Raw genomic sequence first — 23,710 nt, forward strand, 5'->3', positions numbered from 1 at the left:
TTCCCGAGACCGTGAATATATTTTTTTTTTCATAATACGGTTTTACTCGGATGATGAACCACCACAAAGCACACGGACTGCTCCGACCGGCATATAAGCAGCGACAGAGCCAGGGTCCGGTAGAGATAAGCGAGCGAAAATAGCATATTTGTTATGTTTAGCCAAATTGGTGGAAGTGCCCACCTACCCGTGTGCATGAATGCGGCTGCGTTTTGTACTACGGGGGAGACGAGGGTAATAAAATGTAACTCTTTTTTGATTATTTTAATTCGGCAAATTTGCGAGTGCCCAAGTCCCCAAACGCCGTGCATATACGGTTCCATAAAGCTGGGGGGAAAAAACAGCCAACGACATATTTGTCCCGCGAGGATGGTATTTGGTTAACTTTTTGTCAGTCTGGTAGCTCGGGTGGCCCTTTCGCCGGTTATGGTGGAATGAGATAATGGAAACCTGTGTGCTCGGAGGCACAGTGTGGAATTGAGCATTTTTAAGTTGTGTTCTTTTTCGTTGCGAAAAATTGTACAAGCGCATTTCCCAGACGAGGGGAACTCCATTAGAGAAGTCTATTGGGATCGGCGAATGTCGATTTTTCCCACCGAACACATAGTTTAGAACATATGTTTGCTAATAACTAGCGGAACAAATGAATCTGATCGATGTAAAATCGATACGTTTTATAGCGACTGCTATTTGGGTGGTATTTTGAATTAATGCCTACTCTGGGAAGGCCTTTCAGGGAACCGAAATGGAACTCCCAAAGTGTAGCAGCTTCTGCCGATTTGCTCGGACCCCCCGCGTAGCCAAAATAATCCCAATATGCAAGCATGGTTGGGATTTAGTTCCACACAACTCTACCTCGGTTCACTAGTTTACGGTTTTTGGACGAAATAGTTTTTACTTTTCATCCATCCTGCACAATTGTGGCGAGGGTATTAATTCTTCTTTTTTTTTGCTCTCTTTTTTCCCATATCTAACAGACGAAAAAACACAGCCCCGGTCACATCAAGCGCCCGATGAACCCATTCATGGTGTGGAGCCAGATCGAGCGGCGCAAGATTTGCGAGGTGACACCGGACATGCACAACGCGGTCATCTCGAAGAACCTGGGCGCCCGGTGGAAGGCCCTGAGCGAGGCCGAGCGTCAGCCCTTCATCGACGAGGCGGAACGGCTGCGAAAGCTGCACACCCAGGAGTATCCCAACTACAAGTACCGCCCAAAGAAGAAGCAGGTCAAAGGAAGCACCGGGAAGAATGCAACTTCTGGTTCTGCGCCTGCATCGTCATCCGCTGCATCCTCGCCTGCGTCATCCACCTCGTCTCGGGACAGCTGCGGGTCTTCGCCCGGCGGCAGCTCATCGACCACTTCCTCGGGTAAGTCCAAACCGAGCAGACGCAGTGGGAAGGTCAGCAAGAACGATAACAATAACAACAGCAGCAGCAGTAGCAGTAGTAGTGCCACCAATTTGAAATCGAAGAAGGCAGTAATCCGGGCGGAACTACGGGATAACAATGGCAATTTTGAGGAGCTGTACTATCATCCGTCGATGCTGTGCGTTGGCGGAGAGTCACCAAACTCGCCGGAAGGCGCCACGCTGTACGACGACAGCTCGTTGATCTCACCCGAGCCGACGTTTGCCAATTCGGTATTCGAGGCGGAGAACAATCTGTTTCCCAGCAACCTGGACAGCTTCACGACGGACGAGTGTAGTCATGGGTTCGTTCCGCAGACGTTGTTCGACACGGACGAAGACAATAAGGCGTTCATCATGAACAACAATGACGACTCGAAGGGTGGCTACCTGTTCACGACGAATGGTGGGATGAACGGGCAGGAGCAGAACAACGGGGGAAACAATAGCGGTCAGATGAGTGTGGATATCAAGCGGGAGATGTACTTCGAAGAGGACGATAGGTTCGGAATGGACGATCCGTGTCTCAGTGCTGCCAGTATTAATCGGTTGGATGAGGTGTTGAACGCCCACAATGACCAGGTGAACGGTCAAGTGGTGCACAGCCCCAGCCCCGTTAGTGTGAGTTCGATGAATGATATCGTCACGTACAATGGGTTGTTCACGGTGAACAGCACCACGGGCAACGGTGCCCACAATGGTAACACTTTAGCGAGCTTTAGCGAACTGTCCAGCAGTTGTCAGTCGCACACGCTACTGCTACCCCCGCAGCAGCTAACCCTCAACGGCCAGCTGAGTACGCTTAATTCGGTTGGCCACCACAGCGGTGGCAACAACCGCTCGCTGCACTCGAACCACCCGCTCAATAGCATTTCGTCCAACTGCCAACCCTCGCCGGCAACTCTGGTAGTGAGCAGCTGTGCGAACTCCAGTATAGACAACACCACCACCACCTCGATCGTGGCCGGCATGGTGCTGAGCAACGGTTGCGGCGGCAACGGGCTCATCATGAGCAGTTCCAGTCCAGCGATCGCGCTCAGCCAGCAGTCCCACATCAACAGCCAACACAGTGCGGCCAGCCTGGCCCACATGGATTTCGGCGACATGGTCGTGCCGGAAGATCTCAACGACATCACCTTCGACGGACTGGAGACGGCTTCCTCCTCCAGTGGTTCCCATCTGGAGTTCACCTGCACGACGGCGGACGTCTCCCGGCTGCTGGACATCACCATACCGTACGATTTGAACTAAGCGCGCGGGGTCGGTCTCCACGAGGCGGCGCTGCGATCGGCAGGGGGAGGAGAGGAAGCTTTGTTGAACATCGATGAAAACCAAAAAATTAAGTGCTTTATTGTGTGAGAGCGAGAGAGAGAGAGAAAAGTAGTTTTAGAGTACGCGAATGATAGGACGAGGGAATGTATGTATATTTGAAACAGTGTACAGAAGAAGACGGTTCAAGTGAAAAGCAAATTGAATGTGTTGTGATGTCAGCAAACAGAGGGAGAGAGAGGGGGTCGTAAAAGCTCTCCAGCTAAAAGAGAGAGTTTGCCAACAGAAAAAACGAAGCAAAATCAGCATCAAAACAAAAGCAAAAATGCGGTTTTAATTAATTAAAAAGTTTAGGCAATCGGGAGTGGGTGAATATTCGAGCGAACGAGAGTGGACACGCGAAGAGGTTGTCAATTATTTTGTGGGACCGTATTCTGGTGACGAGACGGACGGAAAATTTAACGGAACAAAAAACAAAACAAGACACTAAATTGGAATTGGTGATACTTAGTCCCGGGGGAAGGACGAGGAAGTAAACAGAAAAGCGGTGATTTTTTTTCTGAGGCACTCGACGAAGGAAAGTCCAAAAAGAACTTTCGAAAGTCGCCGCTTTCCAGCTTCTAATTGATGACGGGCAATGAAATTGGTTCCTGTCTTTCGCTCTGGCGAGGCTGGAAAAGTTTGCCTGGCGGCGGGGAAATGCTTTGTGGCATTTCCCATTAAGTCATTACACTAATAGTCTCTCACTTGGTGGCCGATTGGCAGATAATTTCTCGTGTTTTGAGCAAAAAAATTTGTGATGCAATGATGGAGGGACGATCTCTCGGGGGGTACACTACGTTTTGCTGAATTCTACCTCCAACGAACCTTGGAACGATGAAACTGTAGCTAAAGCTGTTTCTCGAAGTGGAAAAAAGGGAACCAGAACGCATCTGCTAGCAGTAAAGCAAGATCAATCATCTAGAAACAGAAAAAAACACTGTGTATAAATAAAAGCAAGACTGAAGCACAAGATGGCAACAGCAGCAGCAGCAAAAAAAAACTCGCATCGAATCGAAGGGAATCGAATGACGGAGCTCGCGCTCTCCTCTGAGTGATGAAACGAAGAAATTATGATTATTGAATGAATTTCTGGTCCGCAATTTTTTTTTCTTGCGTTGCTGTCGGATGCGAAACCGGAGGAAGAGCCAAGAAAATGGTTGATTTATGTTTCGCTACATAAACCATGAATTATAATCTTATTATACGGCTTAAACTACTTTGCTTTTTTCACTCCAGTGCTCGGCTGGAAATCCTTTTTTCGCTTTTGGTTGCCCGAGTGCGATGGCGAAGAGGGAGGCTTACTGCAGCATGGAAAATCAGTTGAGCATCAATATACTGTTCCTTTTTTCCCCTTTTGATTGCTAAGTGGATCTTGACTGAAGTTTGCTTATGGTGAGGGTCTCTCAGATTGACGCAAGAAATGTTGCTGAAATTCAATATTCTTCAAATACATTGCGATGGCTGGGAACCAATAATTCTTTCGGTGAGCCAACGATGTGTAGTTCAGTTTTGAGGATTGAGATTTATCATTCAATCTTTGCAAAGCAAACTTCTTAAAAGTACTGTTGGTGAGAATCCTTTCAATTAGGAGAGCGTCAAAGATTCCTTATCGCATGTATACAAATTGATGGCAAGCCAAGCCTTTTTTTGTAAATCTACAATTTTCATGATCCATTTTTTACAGAAATCTTGCTCTGATAGCCGTCTTCTGCCATCGATACCAAACCAAAGACTTGCTACTAGAATCGAAATATTCTGAACTCGAATATACTTTATCATAATGAATAATTACCAATACATATGAACTGTTTAGGACCTGCTGAGTTTAATCATGAGTTTTATTAGTTGGTTTTGTTGAAACTAACATTAAAAATTCAAATATAAAAAAAATCTTGTTTATATCTTTTCCAAGTACTAAGACTACAAAATATAGTGAACTGTCGGGCTTTATGTTTCACCCGCCATCAGATATTGTGTCGCTGTTGTATCCACCTTATTTGATGCCAATTTGCTTTGAACTGTTTATCATATCCAACTGTTTTCCGGTTTTATTTTTCAGATTCCATTTAACGATTTTCCATTATTTTCACTTTGACGCTGCTTCGGTCAGTTTCGAGGTTTTCTGTCCTTGGATACGATTCGCAAGTTTTTGGAAGTGTACCATTCCTGATCCATTTTAACGCAGGACTCCGTCTTTCATTTCTGTACCGGGGTGTAAGTCCAATGTTTCGGAAGTGAGAGAGTGACGCTGGACTGCAAGGTTTTCAACGTTAATACTTCTTTACCGGCTGAAATGAGAGGTATAATAATCACTTCATCCGAAAGATAAAATGTCAACAAGTTATATGATTGTCACTTATTGGTCCAAGAAATTGTTTCAATAGTTTAAAAATTGCTTTGAAACCAAGCTATTGAAGTCATAACAATCTAGCTCATTGATGATGATTGGTGATCGCAATGTGTTCCCAAACATATTCTGCTTAGTCATATTTTGAAGCTCGTGATCACTGGTATAGCTTGCCAATAGTTTCCTGAATAAGATTTTAATTTAGTTTCGCATTATAAACATTCATTTAATACTCACTTTCCTAGTGGTGTTTATACAAGGTTTTGCAAAATTTAGCGTTGATATCATTTGACAACTGTCCTGTGGCGCTTCCCCTCGGATTTTAACAAATAATTTTGATTTGATAATTGCGTTCACAGTTTTTGTAGCGAGATGGTTTCAAACTTTTGTTTTGTTCGCATTATATTTCGAAAAAAAAACAATTTCTATCGTTACTATATTTAACACATTTGGCATTAGCAAAAATAGTTCTGTTCAGTACTGTTCCAATCGTCTGATTGAGTTTGTTAACTGTTGCGAAAAATGATCAAATATAAAAATAAAAATAAGTTTATCTTGTTACAAAATCTAAATGGATATCTAGTAATCTGTAATCTGTATATGCAGTTTCTTAGTCAAAAAACATGCTGAACACCTGTATCATTACAGAAAAATCGGTGTTCCCGTGATGCAATCTAATAGCATCAGTTTATGTTCTGCTTTCGCATGGAATGGACATGAAAAATTGTTTGCGTGCGAATGCGTCCGAGCCAAGGAATATTCGCACCCATTTACACATTCGACTGGGTGTTCCCGTGATGTAATCCAATATCATCATTTTCGGCTCTGCTTTCGCATGGAACAGTAATGAAAAATTGCCACATCATGATAAAAACGAAATGAATTTATGCAGAATTTTAAAAGAATTTATGAATTTTATGCAAGGTTATATAGACTTTTTTCGTTTTTAATGTGAAATGCTGCCCTTAGTTTCTATTCTGCGTATGGAGTGATCATGAAAAATCTCGTGTTATTCTCACGAAAACAAAAATGAATTACGTATCAAACATCTTCAGTTGCTTATACAAGGCCACTCAAATTCCATCGGTTCGTTTCGGGACCACCAACAATTTCGAAAGAGTTGAATTTTATGTTAATAACAATTCCATACTTATACTCATCCAACCCACACACTAAAAAGCAAAACTTTCAGCAATCTTTCACAATATTTATTCATTCATTAATAAGGAATTGTTTCAGATGCAATTTCAAATAAATGATTACCGAGCGAACGGTAGTTCTACGTCTACCTAGCGGTTATATCACATATATAACCCACTTCTTGTTTTTTGATTTGCATTCCTCAATAAGTGGTAACAAGATTTTTGCAATAATTTCTCTATATGAATATCTTGGTTGAGTGAGACAGTTGTCACGAACATTACGTTTTTCAACGACGAATAGCTTATCAAAACAAGTATTTTTTTTCTTGGGGAACATTGACAATTCTCTTGTATGAAATTAAACCTTTTCTTCGCCTGTACCCGTGTACAACTCTTGACATGGGTGCTGCATGTAATCCGCCTGGCCGTATTTTTCGTCCTCCATTTAGACGCAATCAAATTCAGTCAGCACAGCGCCCAGTGTTTTGCTGGTAATCTCGATTGGGTATCATTGCACTGCTGTATATGATATTCCCGAGGCTGTATTACGTATGGAAACGTAAACTCATTTTTCCTCCTGTTTTTCTTATAAAATTGAATTCGGTGAAGAAACGAACAAAAAGGTGATAACGTTTACCCGTTTTTAATTCATTGGATTCTGCTCATTAACAAATATTGATAAGAATTTTCTTTTCTGATGAAGCCATTTTATACGTAAATACTCTGAGTCAGATATGCGTGTAAATATGTGTATTTTGGTATATTTTACAACTATGTTCCACAGCAGCTCGTCCTGACATATGACTCCATCAATACAGAAGTCCTCTTATCAACATTTTTCAACGATCAAATTCACACCCTTTCTGATAGATCACTCTTTAGTTCGTTTCTTCTTCGAGTTCAATTTTGCGAAAAAAGCAGACGGAAAAACGTGTTTAAATCAATAAAATTCACAATGTTTTTACAAATCCTAAACGAAACATCGTAATTCTGCATACTATCTTATTTGTGTGAATAATTTTATGGTACAAAAATTTGAGCACACCTGTACTAAATATCGAAATCCTTTGCCGTACTCACACATCGTCAAAAAGACGGGTGTTCAAGTTTGCAAATGCATGATTGAAGAAATATTCAAAATTTGAGGCGACAAATTTTTAACGTTTCACCCTTTAATTTCAATATTATATTGGGTTTAGAAAACAAACAAAACTTTGGAACTATTTTTTATGATTATTCAACTGAATAATTTTTAATTTCCCCTTTTTTGGCGGGCTCCTGTTCAATACAACATTCTACGTTGCGAACGTTTCATCTCTTCTATACGCAAAACGATTATCTTCGAATATAGTACTACACTCTGTCCAACTTCTATAAGACCAGGTTATGATCTTGCTGTTTGTGTCATTGCAAACAAACAATGCTTCAATTTATATTCTAAGGTATTTGTATTGGTAACTATCATTTACTGCATGATTTTAATATGTGTGTGTGCAAGCGTTCAGCGTAAACAAATGTTTTTTGTATTTTTCAAGTGTCAAGTTTCTATAAGACCAGCAACGTTTTCCTTTGTATTTAGTTAGTTTTATTAATAAATCTAGAAAATGCCGAAAGGAAAAGTGCTCGCGGATAGAGAAAAAAGACAAGTCGATGCATTTTACCAAGAAAATGTTGGAATTAGAGAAATTGCTCGTCGGATTGAACGATCCCATCAAGTAGTGCTCAATTATTTGATGAATGCTCAAGGATACAGTAAAAAGAAGAATGCTCCATGTAAATCGAAGCTTTCTGACCGGGATAAGCGGGAAATAATTAGAACAGCTTCGAATACTTCAAAATCGCTTATGCAAATAAAGCAATCTTTGCAATTAAATGATTCATGGGAGACAATTCGTCAAATTTTGATAAACGTCCTTACATAAAGAAGGCTAAAATGGTTAAAGCTCCTAATCTTACACCACCTCACATCGAGAGACGTCTGAGTTTTGCCAAAGCTCACATGAATCAACAGTGGGACATGGTATGTCACGACAAAGAACGTTTTCAAAAGAATACATTTTGCTATATACCATAACGAAAAGTTCCTCAATTTTAACTTCACTAGGTTATCTTCAGTGACGAAAAAAAGTTCAATTTGGATGGTCATGATAGTTTCAACGGGTATTGGCATGCTTTACGGAAGAAGGAACAGTATTTTTCAACCAGGAATTTTGCATGCTCGTGCATCGTTTGGGTGGGATTCTATGCAACTGGAAAGCTCAACATAGCTTTCACATCATTCAAGGATTACATGCATGTTCTTTTGCGTGGATATCGTTACATTCCAGCAAAATAATGCTACTATTCATACCAGCAAGGAAACTAAACAATAGATTACGGTCCAAAAACTTGATTTTTTCGACTGAATGGCTGGCTCTCCAGACTTCAATCCTTTTGAAAATTTTAGGAGAGATCCTTGTACGCAGAATCTACACTGAGGGAAAACGATACACCACGATTGAAGAACTCAAGGTCGCAATTTCGGAAAAATTGAAAAATATCGAGAAACCCGTTCAACAGAATTTGGTAAATAGTATTTCAACATGAATTTTGCAGGTTATTAGCCGAAATGGCAAGTTTGCTAATTATTGGCATGTATCAGGCAATAATTTTGAATTATTGATAATTCTTATGAATTTCGAAATGGCCTTATAGAAAATGGACAGCTGAAATCATCATATTTAAAAATAAGAAATAAATAAACTACTTTCATGCACGAAATTGACGTTAAATATACTTTATTCTAAGCATTCTACAATGTATAAATGTATCTTGTTGAAATTCTAACTGTTTGTGTTGCAACGAAATAATTTCAGGGTGGTCTTATAGAAGTTGGACAGAGTGTAGTATCAGCTGAATGCCACTGAAATTATTGACAAAATGCAGAATTTCAGATGCTTGTGATCAGCCTCTCTCTTTCACGCCCCAGGTGAACAATCTCCCTTCCGCTTTCTTCCATACTGTTTTCATTTCCCGCTCCATTAACCCACTTCGTGACCAAACGAGCTCACCTAGTACCATAGACCCGCCTTAAGTTATTTATTTATTTATCGACATATTTCACATAGATTCACACAGATTGGTTACCGACGCCTAATTCTATTCTTACTACATGGGCTGGAAATTCTCGGAATTTTTAATGAAAACAATCGTTTTTTTTTGCGTCTATTAATAATCACAACTAAATGTTAAAATGAATATTTAAACAAGTTGTTTTTTGTTATTTTCATTAGAATTTTATTATTATAATATTATTACTATTTTTTGTTCAAAGTACAGTGATTGGCCTCTAATTGGATATCTAGCTAATTGGACAGACCTGTAATGCGACACGAATAATTGGACATTTGATGCTCGTTTTGGGAATTTTGTAAACGTCATTTGTGTTTCTACAATACGATACATTTTTAGGATTTTTTTCAACCATTTTACTAGATTAAGTGTTTTGCACACTTTCGTAATGTTTTTTTTGTAAGATTTTCAATGATTTTCCTGTATAAATTTGTTTTCCAGATTGTGTTATGTTTGTTGATATGTCCAATTACAGGTCACGCCTCTAATGCGAGTGATGCCTCGGTATATACAATAAGAGGCAAATCTCTTTAGTTACTTTCAGCTTCCAAACACTTTTTACATCGAATGAATAGCGATTCTAATACGTACTATAATCTATTTAGTGAAATGGCCCTTGACGCTTCGGTTTAATGTTGCCTTAGTTTTTGGTAAGAATAAAAGTCACATGGTGCCAATTCAAGTGAATACGGCGGATTGTTCGAGCATCATGGAACCCTTTTTCTGCGTTTCATATATCCATAAATAATGGAAGCAATATACTACAATTATCGAACGAAATTTATTTCAAGAAGCTGTAACAAAAACACTCTGATTAATGTGAAGCGCAAGACAACAACTGTTCTATCAACGAATATTTCCAGGGCTGCTTGAATACTATTTGTGTTTGTGAGCACATTTATTCATTACGTGAACAATGGCCGATAATGACCTTTCTTGATTGAAATAATTTTTGGAACACATTTATTAATGTTCAAGTTTTTTTAAATTGGATACGACCGAATCAGTGTCTGTTTCTGCATACTAGAGTGATTGAGTTTTTTTACTGAATTGTATTTACTGCCAATCGAAGAATATCACGAGAAAAAATTTCCGGTGCCATCTCTGGAATCACACCGAGTGGATTGAACTCGGCTGCGCCAGTTTTGTTCAAAATTTATGTGTATCGAGACACGATTTTTTCCATTTACAATGCAAATCGATCCTCTATTTCTATTATCACTCCGTTGTCCGTTGTCTTTCCGTCAATTGTTTCCAATTTTCCAATTCTTGTTGTGTACATTGTCCTTCTTGATTACGCCTTCTAAACATCTCTCAATGAGTTAATAAATTCATATAAATGATAAAGAGATGGCGTTTATGTTTAAGGATTCCATTTGACTTCAAGTACTTCAAGTACAAACGGTAACATTATGTGTCAAAATTTCAGTGCTCATTGATATTGTTTCTTTTTTCAAATTTCACAACGTAATAACATTGTGAGCTCTTCTTCGCAGCGATTTAGGAAACTTTTCACAAATTTTCTTTGAGTTTTTGGAAACAAGAAACTCGGAATATCAACCTTTGGTGTCAATAGCGTCACCTTAATCACTATAAAATGAGAAAGAAACCTCAGATTATTATAAAATTTTGACACGTGTCACTTCCGTAAAGTCAGACGAACTTGCAAATAATGACGACATCTGTAGGTCTACTCATTGAGTGACAACAGGAATGCTAGGAAAAGAAATTAATACAATCGCGGATTCGGTCCACGTCTGACAGCCTTTGCGTGTATGTGTGCTTGCGTATGTTTGCAAATGAGCGTGTGCGCGACCGATTGACAAGTTCTGTGACGACAAAATCAACACACACACACACACACACACATTATTCTGTACAGTAAATTGTTACGACGAAATATGACAAACAGAAAGTTAGGTTTGTTTTTTTGTGTAATTTTCAGGGGAACTAGTTAAGTTTCCGTTTTTTCCCAACGAGGAGATAGAGATGGATGAGATTCATTGATGACGAAGCGGCGAAGCAAACTGTAGATATAAAAAAAATAAGAAAATAAGCTGAATGTGATTTAAGTAATGGAATACAAAATTCCGAACAACTCGGAAGTTTGTTCCAGAAAACAATACTAAGAAGAAAAAAAACACACACACGCAACTCATAAATACAAACAAACAAATGAATGAACTGTGAACTCTGCGCAGGAGTTGTGCACTTTTAGTTGTAAAGTTAGTACTTTTTAATCGTAGCCGGTAAGGAAAAACCCATGTTGTGAAATCTTGGAGATAGCGGAAGCGCTGTTAGCGAGGGCCATTTTTGTTCAGACGAAACGGGCGCAAGTCGTGCGTGTGAGTCGTTAGTCGTCCCCACGCAGAAGGAAACCATATTCGCTAGGAGTAAATTAGTCCCCCCCCCCTCAATACATATATTATTGTGGTTATGATAATTGTGTAGTAGAGCTATTTTATATATCTATATATCAAAAACACGCACTAAATCAGCGCGCTAGTGGCAGTGACAGGTGGAAGTATATCTCCATTTTTCTCGTTTCGCAAGCGAAACGACAGAGCGGAAAGAACCTCTCTCTCACTCAACACGTGTTTTCATTAGCGAAGGATTGTCTTTGCGCCACCCACCACCATCGCGTGGGGGTGGGTAAAAGCAACAACTATACTGTAGAACGATATTAAACTACTATTGTGATTTGCAGAAGATCTCTCAAATAAACGAAACAAAAAATAAAGAAATGATAACTTGGTTTTTGTCAGCAAACAATATCAGGGAAATATATTTGTTTTTGTTTTCTTTTTTAAGGAAAAAACAAACAGTAAAAGTAACGAAAAAAAATCATTACAATAAAACGTGAAAAGGTGAACGCGAAGAACCACAACAACACAACATAACCCATTGCTGAAGACATACTGAATCACACGGTAAAACATAGTTGATAGATGTGTTCGATGGAACGGAAGCATCAACCCTAAGCTAGATTAACCGATTCCGCTGAGCTGGAACAGTGTCAGTGACAATTCAATAGCTTTTCATTAATCATTTAAGTCAATAGTTGAAGCAGTTGAAACAGTACTACTATAGATTAAAAGGGAAGCACTTAGGAGAAAGGACGTAACTTTTTGAAAGTGTGGTCGCTATTTTTGTGAACCGAAAAACAACAAACAGAACCAAGCGCTAGTTTAGAATCATTTTAGCGAGAGGATGCCTATTTTTGACAGATATGTTTATTATTTACCTTTCGACAAAAACTAAAAACACACAAATCTCAGGAAAATAACGAAAATTCAAAAACAATTATTAAATAAAAGAAGATTGTTATGCAACTTATTATACAAAAAAACATTGTTTATTTTACTACTATTCACCGAAAAGAAATCATTACAAACAAACAAGCAAAAAAAAAAAAATAAATCAACTCATTAAGTGATGCAAAACGTTTAGGAATCACACACACACAAACACACCGAGCTGTCAAATTATAGATACCGCGGTGTAACGGAATCAAAACAAGTTACTTTCGAATGCTCGTATGGTTTTCCCGTGTTGGAAGTTTATACTAATTTGTATGAAAAAATGGTTAGCTTAACACAAATCACAAAAAAAGGAACACAATTTATTGAGAGAACAATCAGCAAGAAGCAAAGCAACGAACCATTTATCGTCCGACAAATCATCCGCTATGGTTAATTGCGATAGCCTAGGTCCCTCGTATCTATTGGTTATCGAACCAACCCACAGAAAACACACCGTGACGTACTTTGAGGTTGTGAGAGTGAGCCATTCCCAAGGCCAAGAGAGACTATCAATCAGTGTGTAGCAGTGCAGTGTCTTCCCCGGGCGTTCCCCGTTGGCGATCCAAGGAATCCGGTCGAGCCAACTGTAACGTACACAGCTACTACGTTCCACACACTGTGATGGCGCGTCTGTAGTTGTGACAACGGATGATCACCACGTGACACGAAGCGCGGATGCAAAACAAATAGGTGAGACGAAATAAAAAAGAAAATGAAAAGGGCTTGTGAGTGAATTTTTACGACGACGTTTTTAATCCGTTTGTAGCGACGAAAAGTTTAAGTTTGAATTGTTGTTGAATCAATATTAGCTTAGTAGCTAGTTAGTTGAAATCAATTGAATTGGAACGGGACTACGGGCGCCGAGCAGACGTATACTGACACACCGTAAAACATTTTCAGCGACTCGAAAGCAAGCAAATCTTTTACTGGTGATTGTGTGTGTTAGTGTTAGTAGCAACCTATTGAACTTATTGGTGTAAGTGGGCCCACGTGTGCACTAGGTATCATAAACAATTACTACATTGCATTGTATCAGCGCTAGGGTAGATAAAAAGAATACATACACACTCGATTCTAGTGGCATAGCCGTTGCAACAAAGGTAAACATTTCAATTTGTCAATAACAATTTTGGTGCAAAGCGAGAAGATATGCTGGAATAATCTTAAGACTGATAGCATTGGGAAATTATTGCCGTATGAGCAAGTGACGGGGTTAGACTAAAATTTGTAACTACCAAGTAGCGTGTCGTTTGTTAAGATTAGTACACCAATAACTGTTTGGAACAAAATCGACTAAAGTCTCACCTTTCAGTGGTTTCTCACACGTATGAAATTTATCTGTTGGAAATTTTGTTAATTCGCTATACCTATACCTGTCACTGAGAATACGTCCAAACTGCCAGCTCTGTCATTCCAATGCCGGCAAATTATTTGAAAAATTGAGAAACACATTTACAGAGTGACATATTATGTGTCACTCTCTCGCTAATTCATTAAAGCAAACTATTGAAAATTCACTCAGAGAACTTTCTGTCGGCTTTGTAAGATCACTTTCTATCTGTTCCCACTCAATGACATTTCGATTTTCGAACAACCCCAAAAATTTGCTAGTCCCTCCCAGGCTTTCCCTGTGAGCAACCCCGCCGTCCTCACCAGGATCAGAGAGAGTATGACAGATGGGACAATTTACTGAAAACGATTTGTGACCGCCATGGGAGTCTGATTATTGAACATTCTTTGCGAACAATTTCCAATTCTTGTTACATACGGAACATTTTTTTTTTAACTTTTTTCGATTTAAAAGTCGAAAACAATAGAATTTACAGACGTCATGTTTTCTTCAAACTGGTAACACATACTTTGTCCTTCGCTGCGCTACTTTCTGACGATATGGTCCCACCTGTCAATATTCACCTTGTTCACAAACAACTCATCGAAAAGCGAACAGCACAACAACATAACCAAGAAAATGAAATTACTTTGATTTGAAATGATGATGATGAAATTATTTTTCCTGGTGATTAATTTGTTCTTATTCTATGACAATGTGTTTGTAGAGTTTTTCCCGACAGGAATTATATCGTCTGTTTAATGGTAAAGGCTGGATCACAATATTTCGTTGCGTCTGATGTCAACGCTTGCGCTGGATTGACACAAAACAATCCGTCATTCAACGAAAGAATGACGCAGATCTGTTAACAACTCAGCAGAACTCTGGGAACCGACGTTCACTGATGGTCATAATCGTCGGAAACATTTACACCAGGTGTACAAGTATGAATCTGCATCTTTAAAAAAAACTAAACCTGCATTTTCTTAAAAATGCACTGGAATGAAAAACTCTATTCAAAGTATTTTCCTTTGACAGCTTAACATTGTTTCACATCTCTCCGGCAATTTGCGGCTGCCACGCCAAAAGAATTGTTGCTTTTTAGAAGCAACCCATTCATCAAGCCATTTTCTCACATTTTCGTAATAACTGAAGCGATGCTTAGCAAATGCGTGCTCCATTGATAAAAATTGATGATAGTCGGAAGGAGCCAAGTCTGGTGGGTAAGCCGCATGCGAATGGTCTTCCCACCCAAATGTCTAAATCGTTTCCTTGAGCGGGTTTGTAGCGTGTAATGAAGCATTATCATGCGGCAAAATCACTTTGTGTTGCAATTTTTGGTACTCTGGTTATTTTTCACCCAAAGGTCAATTCAGTTTGGTCATTTGCTGTGGGTTGTGTTCAACTAAAACCCAACTAAAACGGCTTGTTCCATCTGTCTGATGTGTGATGTCTAAGCAACACGATTTTGCACCAAGAACTAGTAGAATTTCATCTTTTATTGCACTGTTCTCGCGTTTTGTTCTGATTTGCTGGCGAAAAAATATTCGCAAATCACGAAAGCGGAGATGCTAACGATATTTTTGGAATAGCTGGAAGAATCGATTTTTCTTGTTACTCAATTTTGTTTACATTACTAGCTGACACGACCAATGTCGTGGTGTCAAACACAAATAAAATGAAATAAAGAGAGCTAAAATCGGACGATTCCTTCTTAGATTTTTTCTCTTAGCAACACGTTTGGGAATATCGAATATCGAATGAACTGAAAGCGCTTATCATAACATTGATCTATGGGCAGAGACGAGTACTTTAAAACAAAGGCGGCTCAAATCAGACTATACCTTCCGTGGGTTTTGCGCTTACCAACACATTTGGTGATCCATTTTCATTTATATAGAAAAAAATCACGATGAACACTGACAGTGTCAGTAAGTAGCGTTTTTAATTTTCCTGTTTGTGATCATACATTTGAACATTATATTTTTGAGTCACTTTTTTCACAACTAATCCTGAAGTGTAACCACGATGACAACGGTACGGTCTGGATCTGAATATGAAATTAGTTTTCCGCTAAAACTTATCGTTCTAATATATATCTTTAGATACAATTTTTGTAAGAGAGGCTCTCCATTCACATTGAACACTAATTTGATACGGAGAAGTTCATTTTCATTCATATTTTCCATTTGAAAGGTGTCCATTCTGTCTGAAAACCCATTATTATCTCTCACGCTTAACAAACTCGTAAAACGAAGTCCGATAGCGTGCCGTTCATTTCGTTTTCACCGTGAAGTGAGTACGGGAATAAGGCTCTTTGTAGAAGGAGAACAATTGACACATGCCTTCATTATATATGACATTGGTTGGATCAATTATCGTCATGTTTATGATGAAAGAATGGTCTTAATTAACGTTTTAGAACTTGATTGAAGAGTGTAATGTAAAACCATACTGAATTGGTCTTGAAATCAGTTGGAATTTTACATGCTGAGAATGTTTATTGATCAACTTTTTACATGAACATTATCCAAACTGATATAATTTTCCTGATCGGACCAAAATGTCAATAAAAGGGAGCCAAACTAGTGATAAAACACCACACTTCTTTGTGATTATAGCAGATAGATGAGTATTGATGGGGAAAAACGTCATAAAGGTCCTCGAGTAGAATTCCCATAGCTAAAGCAAAAAAAAAAAATTGGAAATGATGATTTTTTTTAAAAACTAGGCAAAATTGTGAAAATAAAAAAAAAACTAGGGGTAGGTTATATCTGTAATACAACCGGAGGGTTGACGTAGGACTACCGTTGACTTAGAATTATTTTGTTTAAAATTGCATCTGAATCGAATCTCAATGAATGAATGTATTGAAAAATCTTCGGAAAGTCGCAAGCCGTGCAAACATAGGGCTTCATGCATATTCTGCGGGTGCATTCAAACATTTTGCACGTCTGTTCCTCTTGGTAGAAAAATAGAAACGGGATTTGCCAGAGCGAGCATAATTGACCCATCGAACAATCATGATGGATTTTGATATATCGATTTCAATAGTTTATTTTCAAAGCAATTTTTGAGCTATTGAAACAATTTTTTGGATACGTATGTATCGAACACCACTCATAGACCTTCCATCTTTCGAATGAAATGTTTGTCATATTACTTCTCTCAACCGGTAAACGTTAATATCTCACGTTCAAAACAGTCTCTTGATAGAATCCCTCCGAAGTGTGTTGGTTTCACAAATAATTAGGTGATACTAATTATACCGTGAAAACAATGTTTCCAAAATTTCAGAGTCCATATAAAAATTTCACTCTACACGTCGGTAATGTTTATCTACAAACAAACATTCATTTTTGTGCAAAATATCGATCTACCAAAATCTCCGGTGCAGGAATCGATTCCTCCATTGAAAATATGCAGCACAAATTATATTCCCCCTTCTCCTACTCCACATCTGTGGATCTGTCTCCAGATGATATCTCACGGCACTGTGTTGATTTCACAAATATGAATATTTAATGTAAACCAGCGAAACCTAAAACATCAATCTAAGAATCGTTTTCCGCTAGTTTTGGCTTCATTCATATCGGCAGCAAAAAAGAATCGGGCACGGTCTGTGGGGAGGACCTTGCTTTGGCTGGCAGTGAGAGTATGCTCCTTCTACCGCGAAATAATGATTAAATGGATTTTCGCGCGCGCATTGGCTTATATACAGATTTGGTGATTTCAATAGCCTGTTTTCAAATCATTTTTAAACTTAATGAAACAAGTTTTTGGATCAACAAGTAAAAATCATTGAACCCTTGGACATTTTATCTTTTGAATAAAGTGAATATTATACCCTCGGTTCAGTTATACCCCTTGAATTCAGCCGGAAAAAAGATATTAACGTTCAAAACCTTGCAATGCAAGTGTAACGAATTCGTTTTTGAAACTTTGAACTTGAAATGAAATACGTAGTACTACGTCAAAAACTGGATATTTTATGCTTTTGGCTGACTCACTGACATGGGAAATATACAGGAGAAACTGGAAGGTTGACAGACCTGCACGAGATAATTTTCTGAAATACTGCGTTGAGGCAAATAGGACCGAGGTGACATTGGACGCACGAAAATTTTATTGTACGATAACTTACAAAGAGAAACAAACCATTTTGTTCGCTTAAAGCTGACGAATTCGAACGAAGAAAAGGGAAGCAATGTAACCACACCAATACAATGCTATGCAGTTGTTTACTTCTCACGATTGCATGCGATTCGTGCAGCCACATTTTTCGAAGAAGCTGCAAGCAGTGTCACCGCGGTCTATCGCGTTGACGGCTGAATGGTTTCGACATCTGGATACATTAGTTTGTATGACGCCAACTATTCTCTATCAGATTAGTCGGCCCTAAGGCAGTTTTAAATTGCTGAAATTTGTATGAACATTTTTTTTTGCGTTATTTACCTACTAGAAGTACGTTGTTCTGACTCTGATTTAAACTATTCTTTATGAACTTCCAGATATTCTCACCAAAATTTACCATTATAACATAAAATTACCTTTAGACACAATTTTTGTATGATATTTTTTCACTACTTGCAAGCAAAAGTGATTTTCATTTACATAGAGTACTAGTTTGATTTGAGAAAAAGAATTTTCATTCACAATTTTTATTTTATAGTGTGTTCATTTCTTCTGGAAACCCATATTGTCATACCTACTCCCCCATTTCGTAATACGAAGCTCAATGCCGTCAACGCGGATGATAGAACAAACTTTAGCGTTCAGTACCAACGTGGTCATATACTACAGGTGAGCTAAATTTTTTGTATCGTACACGAAAATTACTCACACATATAAAATAGCGTTCAGTGTTGTGCTCAGAAACACTGAAACACTTTCTGTATGTTATTACACAAGGTTAAACTCGGTTCACTTTGTGAACTAATATTTTGTTAATAATTCCTCACTAATTGCACGCTATTTTGTACACTATTTACTAATGCTAACGCGAGGACCTTTATAGCATACCTGGTCACTATCTAAATTCGTTGGTTCAGTACAACGAGACAAATGACGCGATGTGTCATTTGTACATCATTCGTCATTATACCAAAGTGGTTTGAGATTTACTAAAGGTATGCTAAATTGTTTGTATCGTAAAAAAAATACTCACACCTACTTTAGTTTATTTATTATATATTATAATTTAATGTTGGTTTGAATTAATTTTTCCAGTCGTCTTTTTACAAAGTTGAACTCATTGGAAGAACTAACTAGATAGTGATAACTGCTACTCTGATGAGGTGATTTAATATGAAAATACTGTGAATATAACTATTGTTGTGCAAAAAATGTACAACTCTCGTTTACATTTGTTACTTAGGATCTTTTCAAAAGTTACGCGAGAATTCTTCATATATCCTAGCTATCTTTCCAATAGATTGTGCTCATGAATAGCTGCATCAGAGCTGAAACCCCCTTATCGAAATTCTTCAATGGGCAAAATGCAAACCCGGTAATAATTAGCGCTATTTAGTTCGTTTTTCATTGAGTTAAATTTTGTTAGCTAAAACAGAGGTAAACGGTTTGAAATTAACAAAACTCACCAAACATCGCGATTATGCTAATTATCATACCTCGATCTGTGTAAGTAGTTGCGTAAATTGTACCAACGATATTTAGTACACATGTAGTAAATGTCAGACATTTTGGTATGCGGCTTTTCGCGTTAAATTTTGAAATAGAACACGAAAATTTCTCACACATATGAAAAAGCGTGCAGAATCACGGTATTTTGTTCAGTTTTTTTGTGAATTTTGTTGATATAAAGATGTTTTTCTGTATGTTTTTGCTCACCAAATTTAACTTTGAGACAAATTCTTGATTTTTAGATTCCTCAATAGTTCAGACAATTTTGCATGCTGTTTACTAAACTAACGCGCGGGCCGTTATAGCATACCTGGTAACTGTCTAAGTTCGTTGCTTGACGGCATTCAAAGTATATAGAATACCAGGTATGTTACATCGACTGTGTCAAGGAAGAAAAAGAAGCTAATTTAAAAAAAAATCTCAGTTTGTTCGACGTCGTAAAGTTTTACAAATATCGTGCTTTATCACTTGTTTGAAAATTAGGAAAAAGTGACACACTTGAAGCTGATCTGACGGCAAATACAATAGTGTATCGGGTTTTCATTGCAGGTAAAGTTTTATGTGATCTTTCCTCAATATCATAGAGAACCCTTTTTTGTTTTCTTCTGCAAAATATCGCAATGCAACATCCCACGATGCCGGAACAATAGCAGAATTGAAAGTGACGAAGGAATCAGGATATAATTTCGTCGTTTTGCAATAGATAAATTGTTGAGATGGAAAACCATTCATCGATGGTCTTTAAATTACTCTTTGCCTACCACTACATAAACAAAATGGGGAGTAATATACCTGGTATTTTGTTTACTTCGGACGGGATTGAGCTTCTTCTGCCACCACTGTGAAGCGAAAATGAAAATAGACTTTCTGCACTGAGAGAAATCATTAGTAAAAATAGCAAATTTTTTGGTAAATGCTACCAATCTATAGTCATTTTCTACCGTATAAAATATTGGTATATCCTGCGAGGAGAATTTACATACGATTGGTAGAATGTACAGAAAATTTGTACATTCTTATAATGCTTGCATCACCAAAGCTATTGGGTAGTTTTCCACCATGGATTTTACTGAATATGGTAGGATTAAGAAAAAAAAAACAAATTATGAATGAAAATTCCCGTATCGAATATGTATTCTATGTGATAGAGTTATCGAAAATTTTGAAATACTGAGCAATATTTTGTCTGATTATAATTTCATATTATAATGACCAGTTTAAGTGGATACATCTGGAAATGTATATCCAAATGGATAATTAAAAGACAGGACTACGTGTTTTAATAATCAAATAACATGACGTGAACATTTTCATCCAAATTCCAACAACTTCAACTGTCCTCCGGCATGCTAACCAGGCGTCGACACTGTACATTTGTTATCGCGGATTTTCGTCTTGGAAGCGAAAGTGTCGCCGACTATAAGAGTTTTGCGTTTGAATAAAACTAAGGTATATTTATTCAGTCAATTTAAAGTACGGAATTTACTTAGATTTTTTGCGCATTATAAGTAAAAATTCACCCATGTGAAAAAAATGAGTTTTTCTGTTTTTATGTCTATTGAACTGAAATGCAGAATCAAGTGTGAGTGCATTTTTCTTTCAGATAACCGTGTTAATTTTTGTCAATGAAAATAACTGATACTCGTTGAATGCTTGAAACATGTGATTCTGTCTCATACTTAAGCATTTTGAAATATTTTCTCTATGTGTATACTGAAATCCCATTGTTATAACAGAAAATCATACCACAGTTTGTCGTTTACGTTTGGATATTGATTGGAAAAACGAACATCTGTTATTTCATTTCATTTGTTATTTCTATAATTCAAAGTTGTTTCCTTCAGCTCCAAAACACGTTTTATATCGATTTAATAACGATTCAAATATGTGCTCTAGCGTAAAGCGAAAATGCGTTCAACGTTGTTTGGATGGCCTATGTCGTGCGAAAACTCTTTTTAATTCTATCATATTTTTGGGAAAAGAGGAAATTTACAGAATGCTACATCAGGTGTTAGAGGACGATGATTTAGAACACAGACACGATTTCATGCCGAAAATTGATACATGATCAGTGACATGTGACTCGGTGCATTAACATGCAGAAAACCCCAACCTCCTGGACTGTGATATTCAGGTCGAGTATGGCGGATTCTGGCCATCAATTGTTGCAGCGTTTAGCGAAGTGCAACAATCTCTTGATAGATGATAGATGATAGTTTAAGTCCTGAGTCCTGGGTTCTAATTGACCCATTGTGTATTTGGTAAGGTAATCTTACTTAGAATTATGGAATTACAATTAATACATTTTATATTATCGAAATTAACATTTATTTATATTTGCATCAAGCAAATTAGTTGTCAAAAAAAAAAACTTCGCAATCGTGGATATGAAAAAGCACACAAAAAACTGTCAGCGCAGTTGCTGTTGACAGCTAATGTCAACGCATAACGTGACATTGTGATTCAGCCTTAACCCCTCCTTCTGCCCACACCCACTCTACCAGTCGTTACCACGTTTTGTGTTTGGGATGAAATGTTGCCATCTATTTTTCCTTCACCGAACGCCATTTTCTCATCCAACAAGAAACCGACACGAAATAACCAACAATTCAAAGGACGCAAAAGCAAACGAAAATAATAACAAGCAAGGAAGATAAACCATAGTGAGTAACTTAAGTGTTATTATAACGATGCATACAACATGTAAAAAAAACAGAAAACAAAATGAATAAATTATTCAGGTATCTATGCAGGCTGTGAAATAGTCTATTCTTTGTTTTACATTATCATGAAAAAAATGTATATTTTTACAACAAGCACTACTTTAAATTAAGTTTGTACCATTTTTTTGTTGTTTCTCTCTCCGTTGAGTTCTTCGCGCGTTTTTGATTTCCCTCGATCAGTAAAACTAAACCGGAAACTCGATCGCAGCTGCGAAAGTAGCTGCTATCCACGGATCCGTATTTAATAAACTGCCAAACTACTGCATTTTTCTACACAAGCCCCAAACAAACGGGCTGAACGACGAACAACTTAAACGGAAGAAAGAATTTTTCAGTAGAAATTATTTCGCGTAGAAACTCTCCTTTCTATAGGCATCGAAACAAAACTAAAAGTTTAAATAAATTAGTCAGCGTCATACACTAAACGAAACAAGAAGCAACCATCAAGAGAATATAAAAGAAGGAACATAAATAAACACAAAAGGAAAACAAGAATCAAATTTTACCATCTCCGCAAAGAAAAAATGGAGCCAAAACACAAAGCAAGAACAATTATTACTATTACTCTAGCGATGACAGAGCGAAACTAGTTTTCTCTTAACTTAACTATTAAACTAAACAAACAGAAAATACATCCATGGAATCAACTGCTTTAAGTGTGTAGAGAAACATTTCTTTCTATATATGGAGAAACAAATAAAAAACAAAACTTATAACAGAAGATGTATGGGTACTATAAAAATATGACTTAACGATAAATTAAAAGCAAGTAGAGCTGAAACAAAACCCGTTTAAACGAACGATTAGTGGATTTTCCTGAGTTGTGACGACAGGATAGCGAAGTGGAAAACAAGAAGCCCAAGAATATTTATTGAGCATGGTAAGGAAAACAAAAAACAAACAAACAAATTAATAAATGTCTATTTATATATTTACAACTGTAACGTAACTTGTGCGTTAGAATCACAAAACTTAGAGGGAAGCATGGTGTGCAGTGCAAAGGGCAGAGACGAGAGCAGAACGGAACGAACGAAGAAAAAATAAATCAATCATAAGTGGAATTTAAATCGTTATTATATTTACACACACATTCAGCTCAAACTAGCGGGGAAAAATGAGATCGCATGAGAGGCCTGCTTTTTCAATGTGTAGTGGGCGACAAAAAATAATTATCGAATCCATTCGACAACGCAACAGCAATCGCACAGTTTGACATTTATATTGCAGACACAGAATCGAAATCAGGTTTCAACTGCTCCGATTGCCATACAACTGTCAACATGATAGCGAACAAAGACAAAAAAAAAATGCGGTCCAGATTTTGTTGTAGAGAGGAAGATTACACGCACACGCGCACACATACACACATCTGCAAAATGTGTGCGATTTGTT

General features: G+C 37.7%; 1 protein-coding gene across 1 annotated transcript in view; it reads left to right on the top strand.

Moving 5' to 3' along the window:
- The window catches only part of LOC129771412 (protein pangolin, isoforms A/H/I/S-like), a 311,746-nt gene extending 289,426 nt beyond the window's left edge, over positions 1-22,320 (top strand). Inside the window, exon 2 of the mRNA XM_055775023.1 lies at positions 978-22,320. Within this exon, the coding sequence (XP_055630998.1) occupies positions 978-2,660 (1,683 nt within the window). The 3' untranslated portion in view covers positions 2,661-22,320. The remainder of the gene's footprint in view (positions 1-977) is intronic.
- Positions 22,321-23,710: the final 1,390 nt, after the last annotated feature.

Source organism: Toxorhynchites rutilus, chromosome 2, assembly GCF_029784135.1.
Source record: "Toxorhynchites rutilus septentrionalis strain SRP chromosome 2, ASM2978413v1, whole genome shotgun sequence".
NCBI lineage: Eukaryota > Metazoa > Arthropoda > Insecta > Diptera > Culicidae > Toxorhynchites > Toxorhynchites rutilus.